An 18,900-nucleotide genomic window follows, 5' to 3' on the forward strand; every position below is an offset into this window, starting at 1 on the left:
CAGAGGAAAACAGTTTCAGAAAATGTGGCTGAGGGCTCTGGTTAAAATGTCTGTAACTACTTAAGCTTCTTACTTTTTCAAATGGTGTAATTAACATCAGGTCGTCTTTCTCAGTGGAAGAAAGCACATCATCTCAAGGCAGGTATACGTGGCTAATTTAGCTGTGCATTCACGTTTTTCAGAAGATTCATTCTGGGAGTAAGTTCTGAGGGCTCTGTGACAAATGAAGCAAATGATGCGTGAGGTTTTCTTCCTCTGTTGAGGAGGAAATAGTTGTTTCATTGATCGTTACATAAATATTTCAAATATCAGGATCGTGTGCCTTTAACTAGATAAAGGATGCTCTGTGTTTTTAAAAACAACCCTCACCACAACCAACAAAAAAATTCCCAAACCAAAAACCAGCACACCACAGCAAACCCAAATGTGTATTTAACTCCTCCCCCTCCCCCCCCCCCAAAAAAAACCCCCACTAGTCAGGCTTTATACATGAGCAGTTAAAATGTAATTACTCTTAAATACATCAGCTAGCCCCCACTCATGTATTCCACTCATACAGCTTAGTTACAGCATTAATTTCTTAATATAATGTATTATTCCTTTTTGTACAGCTAGGAAGGGTACATCAAACAGGTTGTAGAAACCTATTCCTTGCCGTGTCATTTTTGCTTGGTTCTTGTACAGTATAAAATTTATGTAGTACATGGAACGTACAGATGTATACGGTGTTACTTTTGCTGTTGATGGAGATAGGACAGCATACAGCTGAAGAAAATAAAAAGAAAATAAAGAAAAATCAAAAAGAAAGAAAGAAAAAAAAAAAGTATGAGGTTACTATATAGTAGCCATGAGAAATACTCATGTTTTTGTGTTAGCGCTTGACCAGTTGTCTTCTTGAAGTGTTTGTGCTCTACCCAGAAGCAGAATAGTATTGGTCTCTAACGGGTTAAGTGATTGGAAGACTCAGACAGAGATGTCTTTTTGAATGTACTAAGATCAATTTTTAAAAGAGCTGCAAGTTTTTTAAAATAAATGTTTACGGCGTCAAGTATTTTTATAAAGCGATAATTTAATCCTTCCTTGCATTAAAAATCAAGGATTATGTGGTCCCAGCTTTTATTTGTTTTATTGCCACCATATGGGCCAATTTTGAGGTTTTATTTACAATCTGAAAAAAATAAAGCAAATAATAAAAGTTCAGCTATTTGAAGAGCATCTGATACATTTTTTTGCTTTCTTGTCTCAGTGTCAGTAGCTGGGAGAAGCAGGATGATGCACATAGTTACTCTTATATGACATCTGAGAATAGAAGTTTGTTTAGAAGTACATTTACAATTGGTAGTGTATAATTTACCTGTTATATTTTTAATGAACATTGTAAGCAACCTGTCAACCAGGAAAGCTGCTTCTGTTCCGGTGGAGGTAGAAGCCCCAAGCAGTGACCAAAATTCCACTGTAAAAGGGGTGGCAGTATTGTAATGAAAGTAATGGCAACCAATGTATTCATTTTTTCCAGTATGAATCGGATGAACAAGAAAAAAGCGCATATCAGGAGTATGATAGTGACAGTGATGTTCCTGAAGAATTGAAAAGAGATTATGTGGATGAGCAGACAGGAGATGCCCCTGTGAAGAGGTAAGTAGGCTGTGTGAGTACTTGATCTTTTGTACTACTTATTTACGTGCTTCTAAGCTCTGTTCTCTAATTAATCAGTTCATTTTCTATCTAATCTCTATTCTATGTTAATGGAATAATAATCAAATAATTGTTATGCTACCTGCATAGTTAGAAAGTCCCAGCAGTTAAATCTCCAGAATGGAGGGCAGCTTTAAGCTATTCATCATTGTTGCAGGAGGGGGGGAAAAAATCTTTGGAAGGCCAAATTTTGAAGGAGGATAAAGACACTCTGAAGCAGGTAGTGGAAAGTTGATTAGTAAGCATTAAATGTTAAGTGAAAGTCTTCTACAGCAGCTACTGTGCGTATGTATAATTTCTGTTGCGTCAAAGGGAAGTGTTTGCGGAGAAATGATTGGAGGCTTGGGCTTCTGCTTTTGTAGAAAACCATTTTTTGCAGATTAAAAATTTAAATTCTGCAGTAAATTGAAGGCAGTCATTTGGAATTTCTAAATCCTCTTTCATTCTCAAAAAAGAAAAAGAAAAAACTGTATGGCATTTAAAAGGATTTGAACTACTGATGTCTTCCTGGGCACTGTACCAGTTAAATATTCATTCGGGCTTTCTGAAGTAGGTAAACATTTATATTTAGAGGACTGTAGGAGAACTAGAAAAACATCACTTAAGTCAAAGAGGAGGATTCTGTGTGTGTGGTTTTTTTTTTGTTTGTTTGTTTTTGGTAAAATCACTTTAGGATTAAAATATTGTTAGTATAACTTTATAAAATGCGTCACACACTACTTCATTTTAAAGAAGCTACAGTAGTATTGCTATAAATCAGTTAATCAGAACAAACTGCAGTCACTGTCCATAGGTGTCTTTGGTAAAACTGTTATATATTCTGAATTTTTAGAAGAATACCATTTTGAGGTATGGTAGAGTGTTTTTTCTGATGAAAATATTAATGTCGTTTTAGCTTCATCTTCCTCAGTTGTTGGAATTTACAGATAGACCTCTAGATCACTAATGCGCCCCTCTTTCTTGATGGCTTGCACTGTTTTCATTTTCTTTACTTCATAAACAATTAACTGGAGGCAGAGTGGTTAAAATGATTGTCAAGGGCAGATGGAGACCTGCAGAACTCAAGCTTTGGAGTAGAACTCAGAAATTCCTTTCTCTATCGCTACTTTCACTAAACTAGGCTAGGCTTCTCTAAATGTTTGAATCATAAACCCGTTATGCTTTGGCATCAGTAAAATGCTGCTCTGAAAGATGTATCTTTTTGTGAAAGAGAGAAAAAATGAGATTTTTTTTTTTTTACTTCATTTTCATTTTTTTGGAATTGAATATAATAGTCACATTTGGTATATTTTGTTTTTTTTTTTTCTTTAAAGTGTTTCTCGAGAAACCCTGAAGAGCAGAAAGAGATCGGATTATAATCTCAATAAAGTGAATGCACCTATCCTAACAAATACTACGCTAAATGTAATAAGACTTGTCGGTAAGTAGGAAAAATGGTAGGAATATATGCTTTTTTTTAGTTTAAAGCAAACCTATGCATTAGGGCAAATACGTTCACTGAATTTCAAAATAAATTTCAAAATTTTTTTTAAAAAGCTCTCTAGCTGCACTGTGTTTCCACTTTTTGAGAAGGTTAATAAAATAGCCTATCTAATAAAAAAAAAAATTTTGTGTTAGTATTTTATTGTTAATCAGGATAAATTTGGTGATTTATTTTTATTTTGAATATTCATCTGCTTCCATATATTGATTTTATTTTATAACGTTGATTTATTTATCTAAAATACTGAATGCATAAAACGGACATAGAAAGGAAATAGATTGGTGTTTTATGTTGCTAATGTATCCTGGTGGATTAAATGATTTATTTTCAAGCAGGGTGGTTGCAAAAGCATGAAGAACCTGATCATTTTTTTCCTTTTGTTACTCAAACGCACACACAGGGCATAACTTTTTATTATTTCTTGGTAGACCTCTAAGAGAGGTGCCCATCCAGATTGCTAATTTCAGTCATTTAAATGCATCCTACTTTTCAGCCGATACTTGCCTAGAGCAAATATAGGCTACGTTTCATTATTGCTGCTCTTATAATTCATGCAATAGCTTTCTGATAATACATACTGTTATGTGCTGTGTTGTTGACCACTGGTCAAATGAGTTGGTGGACCCAGTCCAGTTTGTACTAATAGTGTCATCTGTGGTTCTCATCTCTGATCGATGCAAGTATCTGGCATGTTTTTGTGGGCAGCCTCAGTACAGGCCGTAGAGTGAGTTACCTTCTCCTTGAGAGAGCATCCCAAATTAGTTGGGGTACTTTTTAACAGCACTTTTGGGAAGTTTGCTGTCTTCCTATTTATTCCGTGGCTAAGTACATAATTTTCAGAACTGTCAATTAATTCATTCACAAGTACTGATATTTTTCCGAGGAGGAAGTGGTGTGAAGACTCCTCAGAGGTGCACAGTGATAAGTGAAAGGCAACAAACACAATGGGGAAATTCACATTAGAGATAATCCAGATTATTTTATATATTTTTAAACCATAACATTGTTCACATGTGGAAACAGGTTGCCCAGGGAGCTTGTGGACAAGGCTCGACTGGACGAGATCCTGAGCAGCCTCATCTAATTAGACCTCCTCTGAGCAGGAGGTAGGACTAGATGACTTTTGGCGGTCTCTTCTAACTAAAATTCTTCTGCGAAAATACTCCTCCCGACAGTGTTGAGTATAATGGGGTTGATTTTTGTGATCATGACTTCAGTTTGATTATCCGGATAATTCTTACTGTAACAGTCATTTCCTGCTGATGACTTGCACTCTGCTTATGCAGAATTGGAAGTTATGCCCAAATGTATCTGGGCAGGACAAGAGAGAGAGGAATTCTGTATATATTGTATTAGTGAAGTCTGTCTGCAATGTTTATGTGCTTGGAAAGGATCATGGTACTTAGAGTAAGCTGATTTAAAAAGAGAATACTCTGTCACCTGGAAAGTTTCTTTTGCTGTCGTAAGGGATAGTGCACATATTATCTTATGCAGAAATTAATTTTCATACCTTTTTTGTTTTGTTTTTCTTTCTTCTTCCCCCCCCGCCCCTTGGCAATTCTACTGTATAGGTCTGAAATATGAATTGATGATTCTGTGACATCTTTTCTGATATTCATCTATGAGTTAAGTTGGGCAAATTGTTTCCTGTCTCCTAGGATAATGTTTTCCTCTAAATAAAATTTCGAATTGAATCTAGAGATTGCAGATGCACTTTTACTTTCATATATACTACTCTCTTTCCCAAAACCTCCCCCTACCCCCTTACACAGTGTAAGAATAGGTGGAGCTATAGTTTTGTTTTTCAGTTTTACTTGAGGATTCTTTATTTTTATTATGCTATACCATGGATTAATTTTCAAAGCTCATATATATAATTTTTTCCCCCTCTTGGAAATGCATTTCATTTTCAAGTTTTCTACTGTTAAAGGTGTTTTATATTAGTTCTGTAATGATTGACAATAGCTCTCGTTGGAACATGGAATTGGAAAGCAGCCCCTGTTGCCCCTCCCCTACAAGGGACTGCAAGGGACGTGTCATATAATACTGTCCGTAAATATCCCGATTTAGAGCTCCAGCCTAAAAGTAGTTATATGTTTTGTTTCCACTGCTCCTATCTAATAGGAATCCTACTCCAGAAACCTTATCAACCTCATTGCTTTAAAAAAATTTTTTTCACCTATTTTCTGCACACTTGTTCTTACACCAAAATGATCTTTTAGATTTAACAGACCGCCTTGTTTTTTGGTGTATGCTACCCTGCTGTTTTTTATATCAAGTAATCCTATTTCTTCTCAGTCTCTGTTTTCTTACCTGGATGTGTCAAGCTTTTTAACATCCTCGGTATTTATCTGGAGGTTAAGGTCCCCTACTTTCTCATTAGTTCCTTTTCTGCTCTTGTTACAAGCTTACCAAAATCATGTGCAATACTTCGGGTGAGATTTCACTGCATTGTGTCACAGCTGTAGCTTCCTGTTCTCAAGTGCAGTTGCTTCCCTTTTGCACCTCCTTGGATTTCCCACAGCTCCGCTGTGCTGGCAGTTCAGTCATTTTATAATGAGCTTGTACAGCCAGCTGGTCCTTCCCTTTCCCATTTAATTCCGAACGATGAGCTTCCAGTTTATAGCAGAAAAATACATGTTTTTTTATTAATTGGTCCCCAAATGCATGGATTCACATTTTGTGGTACTGAATTTCATCCAGTTTTCATTGCTGCAATCTTCAAGGTCCTCCAGTTCTTCCTGTATGTAATGTCAGTCCTTTTGTGTTTTGATGGTGCCTCCTTATTTTTTCCATTATCACACACTTATTTTTGTGCCAGAGATATTTATGAAAATGTTAGAGGTGGCCAATTGTTGGGATCTCCACTAGTAGCTTTTCCAGATATTTCCCTTTTCAACACACTCCGTTCTGTCCTCTGTAATCCCTTACTCATTTCAGAAATGTCTCCAGCTTCAGTTATTACTGTGCAACACTGTAAAACGAATGCTTTGATTAAAGCCCGGATAGATAAAGTGTACTGTCTAGATAAGTCAGGTAGCTTCTCTAACAAGAATACATCTTAGTCTGGTACAGGTCACCTTTAGTAGAGCCAAAATTTGTTTTATTCTAATTTTGAAGATAATATGGAAGTGACAGAAACAGGAATATGGAGGCAAAACTTGATCTAATGCTCTACATTCTACAGATTAGACTAATAGATCAGTAGTTGTCTGGATTACTATTTTGCCTTTTCTTAAATATGTTTTTACTTGCTGTTTTTTTCAGTCATAGTGATACAACCCATGGCTTGATTGGTTACTGCACATGCAGGTGTGGTTACACTGGTTACCTGACTGGAGATTTCATGGTCACTTTTCATTATGTCCCGATTCCTTCACTCCTTTAACTTGACGGCGTTGAGGTCTCTGCCAGTTCACATCCAGCTTCACTGAATGTGGCCAGTAAAGTTCCATTAGCACACTGTTTCCCTTCTCCTCCCTTTTTCCAGTGTCGATATCATATCAAAGCCAGGGCAATGTATTCATTCTTGCTTTTGAACTCTTTCTTGTTTATCTGCAATTTCTGCACCCCTGCCACTGGCTTTGTTTTGCTTTTATTAGACTTATGTAATTGGAAAATTGCGTATTTTACTGCCTCTGCAAAATCTAGCTTCAGCAAGACTTTTGGTAGTTCTAATTTTTAATGTAACTTTCTGAGTGAATTGGTCTTTTTTTTTTTTTTCCTCTGTTGTGCTGGTCCTATTCGTTCTTTCCTTCTAGTTTCTTTGTAGTTTCTCGCATTCCTAATGCTCAAGGATGTCTTCTCACTTTTAGTTTCATTTCTGTCTTTTCTGAGGAGTGCCTACCACAGAAGTTGAAAACGTCTCCCTCTTCTATCAGGACTGTTGACATTAGTAAACAGATATTTAATACAGTTCTTCCAGGCTATATCTCCAGAGGCATTAGGCATGATTCCTTAGCTACTGGTTAGTGGTTACAGGAACAAGATAATAAAGTACCACCATTTAGCCAGATGGCCTGATTTTATTAGGTTGCCTCCTTTTTTCTCTCGAATCTTCCCTATAAAATGTGAAAATAGGTATGTTGTCTGCTTGGCAGATTTGCCTGGGTGTGATGCTGGTTTGTAGGAGATTCAGGTTTGTTCCAGCGCCCTGGAATCTCACCTTGCAGGTAAGCATGCAGCAGGATGCATACCACATCTTTTAACAGCAGTCTCTTCTGCGAACACTACGAAGGCTTCAGTTCGTCTCAAACTATCTTAGGATTTGGGCTAGGAAAATAGCATGGTACTTGCACTGTCTCTTTTCAGCCACCTAAAGAAGTGTAATCTGAACTGATTGTTGAGGATCCCTTCGTTATCAGTGGAGAAAGCTAGGCAATTCCAGAGGATAATGGAGTTTTTTACTTGCCCTAGATATCTTTGTATGCATATCTTAGCATAGCTCCAGAGGACAAGTGTTAAAATATCTATTTCCTTCTGCAGAGGAAGTCTAGACACCCAGCTTGGGCTAAGTTTCTACTTTTTAGATAAAACTGGGCGAAGTGAATTGCAATACCAGCAATGTGGAGTCTCAAAAAAATAAGCAGGGCTGTAACAAACTGCAAGGGATTTTATAGATAAGTTATGTGCAGGAGAAAGCCTGTATTCTCTTAAAAGTTCTGTTCCTTGAAAACAAGGCTGTGATTTAACAGAGATTTGTTTTGGGGGCAGTAATGTCCATATTTAAGTACTTTTCGTCCCTGCTACCTGTTGTCACTGATATTGTTGCCTTCCCTGTGTTGCATCAGCATGACTTTTGTTTGAGGTGGATCAGCTCACTGATCTTAGTTAAAAATAAACCATGAATGAAAAGAGGTGTAAAAGTCTGGAGTGAGATGAACATTAGGATTTAAATTACTCAGTCAAATAAAAGGTGAGACAACAACTTCTTTTAGGGTGGGATCTTATGCAAATAGTAGTATTTAGTGAATGAGAGGGGTAACAAACTGCTTTGAACTACTTGTATGTGCTGTATACTTTGTAGGGAGGCTAGATGATTAAAACATAAAAGTGCGTTTTAATATAGGTAAGCTATATAAATTAGTTACTGTGTATATCTGAATTGGGAGCTGCTACAACTCTCCATTTAAGTTCAATTTTGAGTGAACAGCTCAGTTTATATGGTTTTCCCTCAAGTTTATAAGCCAGATAAGTATTTCTGTATGTCTGCTTCCAGTATAAAGTAACCATTAGATTAATTTATATGGTTAATTTTTTCTCTGTGACCTAGTGTATTGACTTAAAATACAAAGGAAGAATGAGCCTCTGTTAAATGTCTATGGAATATTTTGACCCAGATTTTCTATGTCAGTGAGAATAAATAAAGACTACACCATTGTATACATGGGAAGACTTCTTATTTTAGTTAATGTCATTCTGACTTGAGAAAGGCTTTTTAAAGCTTTTTTTCTTTATTATTTCTTTTTGCTCTAAAGGTTATTTGGGAAGGAACTGTTACATTTTGTTTGCTTTAAAACCTACTGTCTCTTAGGAAAATAATAATGATGGTGAAAGATCTCACAGCAGAAAACATGTAGCTGAAGGAAGTGAGAGGTCACAGAATATAGCACCTAATGGAACCTCAAAAAAAAATCATGCAGTCCCTCCAAGTGATATCATTACTATGGGTTTTTCACTTTCTCCTTCAAAATGGCATTTTAGCTCCTAGTGTTTATCATAGAAAGAGGAGTGTTTGGAATTTTGAGACCCCTTAGGAAATGATTTTACTGATGACCATAGATATATTAATATTCAAATACCTATTTTTCAGGAGGTATTAGTACCTTTTTTTTTTTTAAAATGATCAGACTAATCTAAGTCTGATAGAGTACTTGCTACTTACTGTCTTTGAGAGTAAAAGTAGTGCAGGGAATACTGACTGCACTTGAAGGGGGGAACCCTATTAGGGAGAGCCTCTAGAAAGCCTAGCTACTTTGAGTTGCTGAAACCCTGAATGGTATTTTCAAATATTTCTGGAAATTTCTAGCATGGTATGGGTTTACGCTGTTAGTCCTGTTTGGAAATGTTCTCATACACCCTTTTTCACCCCAAATATAAACTTTAGTACAACTAAGGAACAATGTATAGAAGTTAAAAGTTGGCATGCTACTAGAAAAAGAAACTAGGAGGAAATGTTCTTGGAACACTTGTGTCAAGATGCTGAGTGATGTAGTCATAGAGAAATGTTCTTGGCATCAAAAGATTTTATAGGGACAATACTTGGGTGATGTACAGCGTGTAGCCCTTTGGAAAAGCATAAGATTCTGCCCAGGAGACTACCTTGAATATTTATGCCAGCTGCACAGATATTAGGAAATCTAACTGTGCGGAATATGACACATTGCCCTTATGTCTGTGGCTTGCATGCACGTTTGAAAAACATGTTTAGCACAAAGAGTAAGTGGAAAAAAATCAGTGTGTGGTAATACAGAATATTGAGATAGCACATACAAAGATGACAGCTGCTTTCATAGGATGTCATCCTTTTCCAGACATCTCTGAATTTCCACAGTGGACTGTGCTGGAATTTGCTGCATTAATTTTTCTCTTTTGGAAGACAAACAGAACTTTTAACATCTGCTTTTCAATTTGTTCGTAATGCTGATATACATGAAAATAACTGTCTTGTAAGTCAAAACTTTAATAAGCATGCAGTTAGTAACTGGATTAAATTACCAAATAGTCAGTATTATAACAGTGTCAAATCTCAAAAAAAAAAACCCACCTAAAAATAAAAAAAAATACTTGTGCATGTTAGCAGACTGGGGCTTAGATGTGTAATACTCAAGCAGGTGATTTAAGCTATATAGACATCTGGAAAGTAGTAATGTCAAGTTCTTGCTTGATTCTTACCATAAGGCTAGTTGTATCATGTATTTTTGAAGTTAATGTGACCTTTACTGAGCTAGACAAATAATTGTTTAAAAAAAAAAAAATCAAATAATCTGCTACCAATAGCTATTTTGGTTGCTCTGTTACTCAGTTTCTTTACATTAAAACGTCATCATCTGTATCAATTAGTAAATTAATTTGCTGGACACGGTATTATGTTTGAAAAAAGTGTTGCTGACTACAGGAAAAAGAAATGATTATGGCACCCTCATGGACTTTTTTCTAGCCTGTCACATCGAAACGTGTTTTGGAACGTGACATTTTGGTAAATGATCTTTTATATCCCACGTACTGAATGAACTCCGTTTGCAGTTTGGTCTAGAAATTGCCGTATGTTACTATAATAACCCAAAGGTGGTTGTATATTCTTTCTGTTTTTTGGACTCTAATAGGGCAAATGGGATGTCAGTTTTCAGCAAGCCAGCGTAGCATGTTCCTTGCTGCTGGTCATAGGAAATTGTTAAGACCAGAAGGGACCTTTTAGGTGGTTGACTCCAGGGCTCTGAAATTGCAAGCAGCCCTGCAGTAGACACTTAGGTCAGAATAGCGTGTAGAGGAGCTCCTCCACTTGGAGTATTTAATACAGAGATGGAAAGCAGGAAGCCTGACGGAAATCTTGGGTCTGTGCAGTACGAGAGCTATCCTAAAGTTAACTTCTCATATGGCCCCATGAAAGAAACACCATGCTGTATGCTAGCAAACAAAACAATGACAACAAATAGGCCCTAGAAATTGGACTTGGAGGGGAAACATTCATTTCTGAATTCAAATCCTATGATTAGTTTGACTGTTAGTGCATAAACCTACCTTATGGATGAAGGTCCTGAGGGTGGGGGGTGTTGGAGGTGGGGGATGGTGGCATTTGGTGTTTGTTTTTTAACTACCAGCAGGAGCTTCAGCCAGGAACAGTAGGTGATGTGGTTCAGAGAGATGTGGGAGAAGAACGCTCCAGAAGTCCAATGTGTAACAAGAGAGAGCAGGAAGGAAGAGAAGGAATTATTCTTCTGCCTGGATGTGCCAGCCCCTGCTCTAGGGCATTTAGTAACAAATACTAAAATAGAAAACTAATATGGTGAAAAGTAGTAAACAGATAGTGGTTCACAGATAGTGGTTTCCTTCAAAACTGGTTGGACTGTTATTACAAACTTTTTTTGTCAGCAAGTCCCCTGTTCTGTCAGTCTGTTCCTCTAGAAACATGTGGGGTGTGCGTTTAGAACTATTGGGTTTCTTACCCTGCCTGCCTGTTGTTGTTGTTGTTTTTTTGTTAAACTACTATAGAACATCTGTCTTCCAAATTTTCAGTCTCTGTTTGTTCTTGATGATTTTATACTCATTCTATCTTGTGGTGGCATCCTTTAACTTGAGTACTAGGGAGAAGAACGGTTAATCTCAAATAAGTATATAGAGATGTTTGCTATGTCACTCTTGCTAGGCAAAATAAGCTAAGCTCTTTGAATCTCTTTTGAGAATTCTTCCATTTTCCTGATCAATAGTACTATGTGCAACAGAACCTTCTTCTCTTACTAAAAATGCCTGCTGCATCCGTAATTCTCATCAGCCTTCTTCATGGCTTTGACACTGGCATCCTACAGTTTCACCCAAATCTCTTTGCTGTGCAACCATTTCTGATAAGTTCTCAATTTATAGCAGAAGTTATTGTTTATCCCTAAGAGCATGAATTTGTAGTAGGGAACTTTTCACTGTTATATTTCAGCTTGTTTCTTTGACTCTCATCAGCCACAGTGTCTGATTCTTCCTAAATGGAAATGCAGCCAATGCAATCAGCATTTGTGATCTTTAGTGGCAACAAAAGATACCTGAGAATAAATCCACAGGTGCAAAGAAAATGTTTGCAGCTGCTGCAGGAGGCTGACTTTGAAGTGTAAGGTGAAAAGAGCTTATTGATACAGGGCATGAGCTTTACTCAGGTTAAAGTAAAAGTGCTCAGATATTTCTTAACCCTGAATAGGGCCGTGGTCTCACCGTTAACAATGAAAATAAGAGAAAAGATAGAATATGATGAAAAGCTAGAAAATTTCTCAATATATTAGGAAAGAATTTGCACAAAAAATACTGACATTGATTTATGTGTCTTTGAAAAGCTATGTTCATATGGAAGGAAAAAAATGTATCTAACTTCAGAAATGGTACGACATCTGGGCATTTGGGGGTCTCTCCAGAGTAACAGTGAAGACATTTGAACTAGGACTTTAGTACTTGTTAACTTTTGCCCTAAGGAAGAAGCAAGGTTGGGTATTACATGTCCAAGAGGTACAGCTTGGAACTTCAGCCTGCGGCATGTTGAGGTTGTCATTAAAACCTGCTGATTCCAGCCTGCTCTAGAAGCTCTCAAGGCCTCTCTTGAACCCCAAGGTTAAAAGTTACAGGGTTTTCCGCTGTTGCCCTCTTAGGAGCAGCACAATCTATAAGTTGGGTTTTCTTTATATTGGTGGTGGTAGAGGGGTTATTTTGCAGTTCTTGAAGTACCTACGCTGGAAGTATCCCTTCTTATTTGGAAACTGGACCTTTTAAGCATCCTTTATAGTGCTTCCCCCCCCCCCCCCCCAACCTTCTTATGAAGACAAGCAGGAGAATGATATGTTGCTGAGGTGAACTGTGTATTCCTAGAGTCATTGGATGAAATCCAACCTGGGGCATATTTTTATATTATACTTTTCTACTGCTTGAAAAGTGTGTGTGTGTGTGTGTGTATACATATATGTGTGTGTGTATGTATATATATGTATGTATGTACACGTACATCTATAAACATACACTCCAGTACATAAAATCTTCAGTGGTTCTGTATGTACTATAGAATACTTTATGGGATTATTATTTTTTGGCTAAAGGAAACAAATTTTTGAAGGAACTAGGAGGTTACGTATTTTTGATGTTTGGTATGAGAAAGCCATGGATGATTCAAGTCACTTAAATATGTGTTAACATCCACATTTTGGAGAAGTCATTTATGATGCCTCAGTTGTCATATATGGCTTTGTTTTTTAAACTTTCTATTTTCTAAGATAATGCTAAGTCACTGTACTCACTGTTAAAGGCTAAATAATAAACCCTGTAAAGCTGATTTTGAATTTGTCAAGCTTATCACTGATTTTGTAGCACTTGTACTGAGAAAACTGATCTTCTGTTTTTATTTTTTATTTTTTAAGGGAAATACATGCAGATGATGAATATTCTGAAACCGATTGCATTTGATGTGATCCACTTCATGTCCCAGCTCTTTGATTACTATCTGTATGCAGTCTATACATTTTTTGGCCGAAATGACACGGTAGGTAGAAACGTTATTTGTTTCACATCATCACTGTGCACACAAAATGAGAATACAGAGGATCTCTTTACTCAGAATACTACTGGATATATGATCCTCCAGGAAAAACAGTGGCATCAGCCTAGATTTGAATGCAGGAGTAAGAAAAGGCTTATTAGATCAGCAGTGAGGGGAGTAAGTATTGGAAACATCATCATCACTGGGACATGAATCCTATTTTGTTCTGAATAGATTCTGTAGTCTCTTTCCAGCAGTACTTGAAAGGAGGGAAGACAACATGCACTACTTAAAAGTAATGGCAGAAACTGGGGGAGCAAGAGAGTGGGTGGGAAAAGAGTGGTGGCTTGGTGTCTAAAGTGTATGAAGCTATTTAATTTTTCTATATGTATTTCTCTAACTTAAATAAAAGTAGCAGAAGGAGGAAGAGAGGGTGGGGGGGGCGTATGTGTTAAGTAGCAACTCAGGTTTAAGATGTTTGAAATACACTGCTCTAGGTCTAGTATTCTTCTGTCAAACTAACTGCATTAATGAGAATGTTTTTGTTTTCATTTTTTTGGGTGAACTTGTAGTTGAAATAAATGCTGTAGGCAATGTCTCTATATAACACAAATCAACTTTCAACAGAATTATTTATGAAAAGCTGCATGTAAAAACTTTCTCCTCCCTTGGCCCCTTAATTACTCCACAAGCATTAGTGTCATGGGGTTCCAAATTCTTCATCATCTGTTGGCAAAGTGGATTGGATTTTCAGTCTCTCAGCATACGGTTCTAAATGGTTTTGAGCTGTTCTCTTTGGCAGGACAAATGTATTTGCAATTTGTTTGTGTTTAGAAGCTGGGTGGTATTTTTTTTTTTTGTTGGCTTAATCAGCTGTTCTGTTATTCACATGGTATTACACTTATTTTTATTTTTTTTGCACCTCCTGTTTTGTGTTTTTTAAAGCCCATACCGAGTTCCTCACTTTCTACTTCTAACAGAGAACAGCACAGTGCTAGGCAGGTAAACATAGCAGATGGGTAAAATTGTGATGTTTTTGTAGCGTGCCTAATTTTTGTTTTGAGAGATGATTTTCCATGGGAAACGTAATGCTTACAAAGGGTCTATGAATGTAATAAACCCTCTTGTAATGCTGCTTTAATGTCCTCACCTCCCATAGTGTTTATAAACTTCTTAAAAGTAGAGATGGTTGATGGTATGTGATTTAGACCACTGAAAGTGTTCTTTTTTAAAAACATGCATTTTTTAAAGTATGTTGGTAATATAGCTTCTTTAAGTGCCCAAAACTTTGTGTGCGTATTGTGCCTGTTAGCACACATATAAGGAAAGTGGTTAATTGTACATAGTTCAATGCTAATTCAGTGAAAAGCAAGGATTCAGAACTTACATGTTGATAAGTCATTGCTGTTTCCAGAACATTGTAGGATGATTATCCTATGCATTTGGTATTTGACATTGTTCACTGGTAACAGCTACACATCCCTGTCAGCAAAATTGCTGGTTTAATGCTATTTTCATTTCTGGGATGCAAATTAAGGCTCTTTTTCCTCCTCATTTCAAATTATCGAGCAACTTAATAGCAAAACACAGTCTATTTAATAACTACTCACTAAAGTGTAAGACGTTTACGAACATGCCGCAGAATAGTCTTTCCTTAACAGAATAAATTTGAGGTAAGTTTTAATTTTTTTGACAAAACGTTACAATATTTGTAAAATTAATGAATCATACTCTTACAGAAAACACTTTTTTAGTTAAGGAGTCATGTGGAATTGCTGAATAGCAAAATTATTCTGTCATTTCTTTGATACTTTACTTTTTACCATTATGTATGGCTTACTGGATCATCAATTTGTGAAATTAAAATATCTATCGTTTTGCGGATAGGAGTAACAAAAACTTTTAGGAAGCAAGACAGTTCAGTACTAATGACTGATGTATTCTGCGTGAAGTCACGATATTCTGTCCTTTGGGGAAAAAATTACTGAGCAATCCAAATTTTATTTCTTATATGCATGGATGCACAACTCGGACTTCAGGCTGTGACTGGTCATGTAATCAATCTGGAGTTCCAGAGATGTCATGTTTTATGGAAATTTAAATTCGCTTTTACATCTTTTATGTATGTTTCAAATGTGAAATTGCCTTAAAAAGTCTACCAAAATAAGTAATTGAAAGTTATTGATATTTAAGTTAGGTGTTGAAAGTTGTGAAGAGAAAGGATTATGTAGTTTTGATGGTACAGAAGCAAATCTTTTAAAAATGAAATTTAATGGCTCATATTTGCAAATACATTTTTAATACTATATATTTTTTTCTTAAGCACGGTTTTCCTTCTGCTTGTTCATGCCTTAACAAGGGGAATGGCCAGTCTTGAATTCACAGTCCTTATGACCATATCTTGAAAAACTGGTACGTGACCTTAAAGAGGAAACACGGATAATTTGGGAAGTTATGAGTCAGTCTTTTTTTAAAGAAAAGAATGATTCTCTTTTTCACCCATTTTCCTACAAAATAAAAGGCAGCTCAGAACTGACATTTCTATGGTAAAAATGTGAAGAAAAATACGAATTAATTTTGTAAATAGTTTAATTCACCAGAAAAAAACAAAAGGTTGAACACTTCTTTTTGTCAAACATAGACCGTTTGGTAGGGATTCATGTCTTCTAGATCGGGTTGTAGACTTCTGCGTATTCAGGGGAGGAAGCCTGGCACTGCCAAGGGGATTTTAGCTCAGGCATAAATTTCCACTGAATATGGAGGAAAATTAGGGCAGACGTCCATCTTAGATGCAGTAAATAGGAACCTAAATTGTTCCACTTTGCTTTTAAAAAGGAGTGAGGGGGAGAAGAAACTTGAACCCTTTCCTCCATAATTCAGTGTATTGAAAGGGAATCTAATTCAATGGACAACAGTGCTCTAAATATTGTTCAGCAAGTTGCTTTTTTGGTGTGAATCACATACCAGAACTGTATTCCAATACTTCTAGAGCCTGGACATAAATGTGTGTTTCTTAGTTGTCCCAGTTCCACTTCTTTTGTTTTGTTAGTTTGTTCTATGTTTTTTGTAATTTGAAGTAGAAAATAAGTAGCTGTGTAATTAAATATGTTGGGTCAGACCCTCAGCTGATATAAATCATTGCATTTACATGGAAATCACTGTAGCTATATTGATTTATCCCAGCTGAACATCTGCCCCATAGTACTTCTGAGTCATGAACATGAAGATGGCACGTTTCTTAGGTAGATCTTTGTAAACGTTAAGTAATGCTTGTTATGTGAAGATAAATATATAATTTTGCATATGCAATTTAGATATTTAATGAGGGTTTACGAAAAATTACATAGCTTGAGAGAGATTGAAACCAGGAACATTTGACTTGTGCGTGGTGTGACGCAGTGGGAGACTCCACTCTTTCAGACTGGTTTCCAGGATGGAAAAATTCAAGAGTTCTGCACGCAAAGACAGTATTATAACCATAAAGGATACTGATTTCTCATTGGTGTGAATGATGAATTGTCATCTTCATGAGATGTACTCAGGTCATTCTTTACATTAGTGCTGTGTTAAGTGCAGTGACCTCTATCGACTTTTTTTTCATTTTGTATGGTTGTGATTATGTACTGAAACTTTCCTGTAAGTAAATTGTAACCTGTGTTTACAAACTGAAGTTTTGCTATATTGCCGTACAGCTTGAACCAAGGATTTTTCTTTTCCAAACTTAAAAAGACTATATTTCTTCCAGTTTGAATCAACAGGACTGGGCCTCAGTAGCAGCAGATTACGGACCACACTGAACAGAATCCAAGAGAGCCTGATTGATCTGGTAAGCACCTGGATTTTGTCAGTGCTCAGTGGAATAAACATCCATATTGGAAGTATAGGAATTCTATTTCATCAAGGCTTAGCGATTTTATCTCTCCCCATACTCAGTGTCTTCAGTGACAAAGACTTAATTTCATGGTGTGTTTTGGGCATTGTTATTGTATGAAATGACTGATTCCTAATATGCAATAAAATTACTATAAAATTTGCTTTCTTCCTCAATTTAATTATGCTCCAGTAATAGCTTTTACTACATGTTACAATGAAATAACAAAATACTGTATTTTAATCTTATAAGTTTTTATGTTTTGTGTAATAAAAGAAGGGAGATGTTCTAACATTATCCTTACTAAAATGAGACATTTAATGAAAACTGCAATCGAGAACTTTTTTTTCGTGCTATAAATTCTGGTAAAAGAGTAGCGCAACAGTAGGTTGTCATGAAGCTTATTCCCGTTGTAAGATAATAGAAGTAGTATGTTAAGCTCTTTGTTAAGTCATTTCTAAATTGAGCAGAATTTTTCCTGCTGTATTTTGTAAAATACATCTCATTGACCTCTTCATCAGTTATTTTCAAAATGGGAGAAGGAAATATGGTGGCTGTGTCACACTGACAGTAGATTACTACTCAAATCACATTACAAAGGGTAAACGGAGAACTTGAGGTAGGTTTTGTGGATTCAGCTGAGAAGAAAAGCTTATAAATAAATATTGTTAAGGAGTACAAAAATTGAATTTAGTAGTTCTTTTTGTCAACCTAAATATAAAACTTTGCAACATTATGAAGAAATTTCTTAGGAATATCATAAATGCCTTGTATAGTGATATATTCAGTGATTAAAATGACTAATACCGTGGGTTCTACAGGAAGGATTTATTTTCCAAGGCAGAAGTGGAAGACAGTTACTCTACTCTGACTTCCACCACGAGTTGGCACTTCTCAGAATTGTATTTTGTGCCTTTTTAACTCCTTAAAGTATTCAGAACAGTTAAATTCTAAATGTTTGTTTTAGAGAAGCTTTTTAAAGGATTTTTGGGCCATTTCTTTTAGAGTCAGTAGGGGGAGCATAAGATAACTAATAACCCTAGGCCTGTATGGTACAAAAAAAAAATCTAAAGTCACCTTGATATTCATCTCCGAGGCAGCGTATTCAGAAAAGAATAATTTTAGGAAGATCTTGCAAACGAATCAGCTTAAGATTGCTGAAAATGGCAAGTTATCGAATGAATTTTTTAAAATTTATTCTGTATTCATAGTTCCTGACAGTATTTTACAATGTTTTGAATTTTTTACCACATGAAATAATTTTTTTTTTAAAATCATTTGTAGGAGTAAATTGGGAAAAATAGCAAGATTCCTTTTTCTTCCTCAGTCATTAACAGTGCTCTTACAGATAGTGTCAATTGAAATTAATAGTTATGTAAATGAGTCGAGTGAGAGTTAAAGGAGGAAGAAATGTTAGGTAACTTCTGTTAGATTAAAGGCATTACATGAGGCCTGTTAATATCTTATGAACTTATGAGGTCAATATTTTTTCTCTGTGATTTATCAGGAAGAAAGACTTCGGGATAGTTTTTTTGGATTGCTAATTTTTAATAATTTGTGAAGGTCAAGATTAAATTTTACTGAATCATAAAATGGATATTTCATGATTGTATGGGCTGTTCTTGAGTC

The 18,900-nt window shown here is 36.1% G+C and overlaps 1 protein-coding gene across 4 annotated transcripts in view; it reads left to right on the forward strand.

Moving 5' to 3' along the window:
- The window catches only part of VPS50 (VPS50 subunit of EARP/GARPII complex), a 102,560-nt gene that overhangs the window by 59,690 nt on the left and 23,970 nt on the right, over positions 1-18,900 (forward strand). For 2 of the 4 annotated variants that reach the window (XM_068934847.1, XM_068934844.1), the window contains 5 exons: positions 1,517-1,635; positions 3,009-3,115; positions 13,282-13,403; positions 14,346-14,402; positions 17,146-17,226. In XM_068934847.1, coding sequence (XP_068790948.1) covers positions 1,517-1,635; positions 3,009-3,115; positions 13,282-13,403; positions 14,346-14,402; positions 17,146-17,226 — 486 coding nt within the window. The remainder of the gene's footprint in view (positions 1-1,516; positions 1,636-3,008; positions 3,116-13,281; positions 13,404-14,345; positions 14,403-17,145; positions 17,227-18,900) is intronic. The other 2 variants (XM_068934843.1, XM_068934846.1) reach the window with 1 other exon arrangement.

This window comes from Struthio camelus, chromosome 2 (assembly GCF_040807025.1).
Source record: "Struthio camelus isolate bStrCam1 chromosome 2, bStrCam1.hap1, whole genome shotgun sequence".
NCBI lineage: Eukaryota > Metazoa > Chordata > Aves > Struthioniformes > Struthionidae > Struthio > Struthio camelus.